The sequence below is a fragment of the Aplysia californica genome, unplaced genomic scaffold (genome assembly GCF_000002075.1).
Source record: "Aplysia californica isolate F4 #8 unplaced genomic scaffold, AplCal3.0 scaffold00266, whole genome shotgun sequence".
In the NCBI taxonomy this organism is placed as follows: domain Eukaryota; kingdom Metazoa; phylum Mollusca; class Gastropoda; order Aplysiida; family Aplysiidae; genus Aplysia; species Aplysia californica.
This window is the reverse complement of record NW_004797536.1, coordinates 788,637-791,364: the sequence shown is the minus strand read 5'-3', so window position 1 is coordinate 791,364 and position 2,728 is coordinate 788,637. Positions and strand designations below refer to the sequence as shown.

Here is a 2,728-nt window from a genome sequence, read left to right as displayed (position 1 = left end):
GGTGGTGGTGCCTGTTTTGGGCTATATTTTGTCTCCCAAAAAGCACTCCCTATTGCTTCTGTCATATGCAAAATAATAATTCGTTACATTATAAAATAAAATATTTATCGTATACCATCATTAGATTTGTATTATCAAACATAGCTCCTGAAATAGGTTACACCATTTTATTAATAGATTTGGATGGCTCAACAACGCCCCCCAACCCCCTCCCTCCTCTTTGTTATTCATGTATCCCCCTGCCCTTCCTTGTCCTTCTACCCCCTCCTCCCTGACCCTTCGCCGCCCCTCCCCCCTCCCTGTTCCCTCCCTGCTCTTCTCTCCACTGTGCAGAGTGTGAGTGACGTGGTGATGGGAGCTCCTTATGCCATCACTCAGGATTTCATGGACTGCTATAAGGTCAGAAACACACGTGCCTGTTGGGGTCTCTATCAAGTTACTCAATATATGTGTCTATTCAGGTTTTACTCTGTCAGTTTATTCAATATGTCTCTATTGAGATCTATGTCAATTTTTCCAATAAATTTCTCTTTTGACGTCTCTGTCAATTTATTCAAACTGTCAACGTATTCAGTTACTGTCACTATTGAGATGTCTATCAGTTTTAACGAGTGTCTCTAATCTTGTTCCATCACAATTGAATCGGGATGGAAGAAGCAGTATAGAGCGGTTATTATTTTATATGTAATCTTCCATTCCTGTTAAGTAACGTCAGAAAAGAGAATGATAATAAAAATACGGTACCTGGTAGAGATATGAGATCTCTTGTGAAAATTTCAATGGAGTTCATGGATGATGACAAGATCTATTGTCCATAGATAAAATAATTATATTGTTCATAGATGATGAAAAGATCTATTGTCCATAGATAAAATAATTATATTGTCCATAGATGATGAAAAGATCTCTTGTTCATATATAAGATCTATTTTTCAAAGCTGGTGAAAAAATATATTGTTTAAAGATAATGAAAAGATCTATTGTTCATAGATGATGAAAAGTTATTGCTCAAAGATACGATATATTATTTAATGATAATGAAAAGATCTGTTGTTCATAAATGATGAAAAGATCTATTATTCATACATGATGAAAAGATCTACTGTGGATCTTACTCGCCACATTATAATAGTACAATTATATTATTGATTGCTTTTAAGGACAAGCGGGCTAACCCAGATTTCGGGGGTTTCCAAAAACTTGACCTACACCAAAAGTGGGTATTACCCTAGCTGTAGGAGAAGTTTGGTTTCATTGGTGTGTATATTTGTTTGGTTATAGAGAAAGCTCTAGTTGTTTTTAAAGAAATTGAACAATGGGCAAAAACTTTACCTTCGATTTTCTCAAAACAGTATTTCTCGGGATAGCCCCCTTGTGCTTAAAAGCGACCATATAATATGAACAGAGGTTTAGGGTCAAAGTCAGTAGTACTAATGGCTCATAGGCTGTGGGACTGACACCCATGTGCCCCCAGAGAGCAATGTAACTTATATAGTCGCATGGACCGGAATTTCATTCAATTTATTCTAATTTTTAAAATGACCAAATTTGCTAATTTCATGAGTTTTGTTCCTTTGCATACGCCATGCCAAGTCCCATGAGCTTGAGAACCATTCGTCTGTATTTCGCGAAACAATAGGCATTTGCTGATAGACAGTCCTCGAAATAATATGAAAGCATCTGGTCCTTTTTCCCGGTTCTGGTCTTATTTCTAAGTGTTCTTTTTTAAATCTCTGAAGGTAGGAAAAGTTTGGTTTCATTGGTGTATATATTTGTTTGGTTATAGAGAAAACTCTCCTTGTCTTTTAAAGAAAGTGAAAAAGGGTCCAAAAACTTCACTTTCGATTTTCTCAAAACAGCATTTTTCGGGATAGCCCCCTTGTGCTTAAAAGCGACCAATTACATAGATCCAAACTTGAATGTTTACAAGGCTCTATCCAAGCAGACGGGATGTAGAAAGACGATTTTTGCTGTAGAGATGTAGTGAATGTTTACAGATAACTCAAAACGTTGTGAGCAGATACATCCTCAGCTTTGTTAACGGATTTAACAGATAGAGATCCCACCACGGTTAACATCGTATGATATCTGTTAGATAGATATAACCGGTTGCCGGTGCTTTAGTATGGTTTGCTCCTTCTTTTCTCTAAATCGTCTTTCGTGTTTATCTCTCCTCCTTTAAAAAAAAAAATGTTACTCTCTTTCACAACCTTTAATCTCCGTCGCTTAAATGACCTTATTGTGTTGAAAGCGCCGTGAAACGCTAACTAAAACTGACAGACAGCTCCCACCAGTCAATGTTAACAGATTGCCCTAAAAGTTTACTGTCTTGTGTCTTGGATCTGTCTCAGATAAAGCTCGTGTGTCACGGAGAGACGCCGGTGAAGGCAACGGACGGTGGACGGGATCCCTTTGAGGTACATCTTTTGACTGATGACTGGTGACTGACTGGTGACTGATGACTGGTGACTGATGACTGGTGACTCATGACTGGTGACTCATGACTGGTGACTCATGACTGATGACGGGTGACTCATGACTGACTTTGACTGACTGGTGACTTGGTGATTTTTACTGTAGATTCATGACTGACTGGTTCTAAATTATATACATTTAATAGTTGGTGGACATAGAAACACACGCTTTTAAAGAAACGATAGTGTGTGTATGTTTGTGTATGTGTGTGTGTTTTGTGTGTGTGTGTGTGTGTGTGTGTGTGTGTGTGTGT

At 38.0% G+C, this 2,728-nt stretch overlaps 1 protein-coding gene across 1 annotated transcript in view; it reads left to right on the top strand.

The window, feature by feature from the left end:
* Positions 1 to 2,728, top strand: part of LOC101855734 (ethanolamine-phosphate cytidylyltransferase) — a gene marked incomplete in the record, with an annotated part of 36,894 nt that overhangs the window by 32,790 nt on the left and 1,376 nt on the right. Inside the window, 2 exon segments of the mRNA XM_013083985.2 lie at positions 334 to 399; positions 2,352 to 2,417. Coding sequence (XP_012939439.1) covers positions 334 to 399; positions 2,352 to 2,417 — 132 coding nt within the window.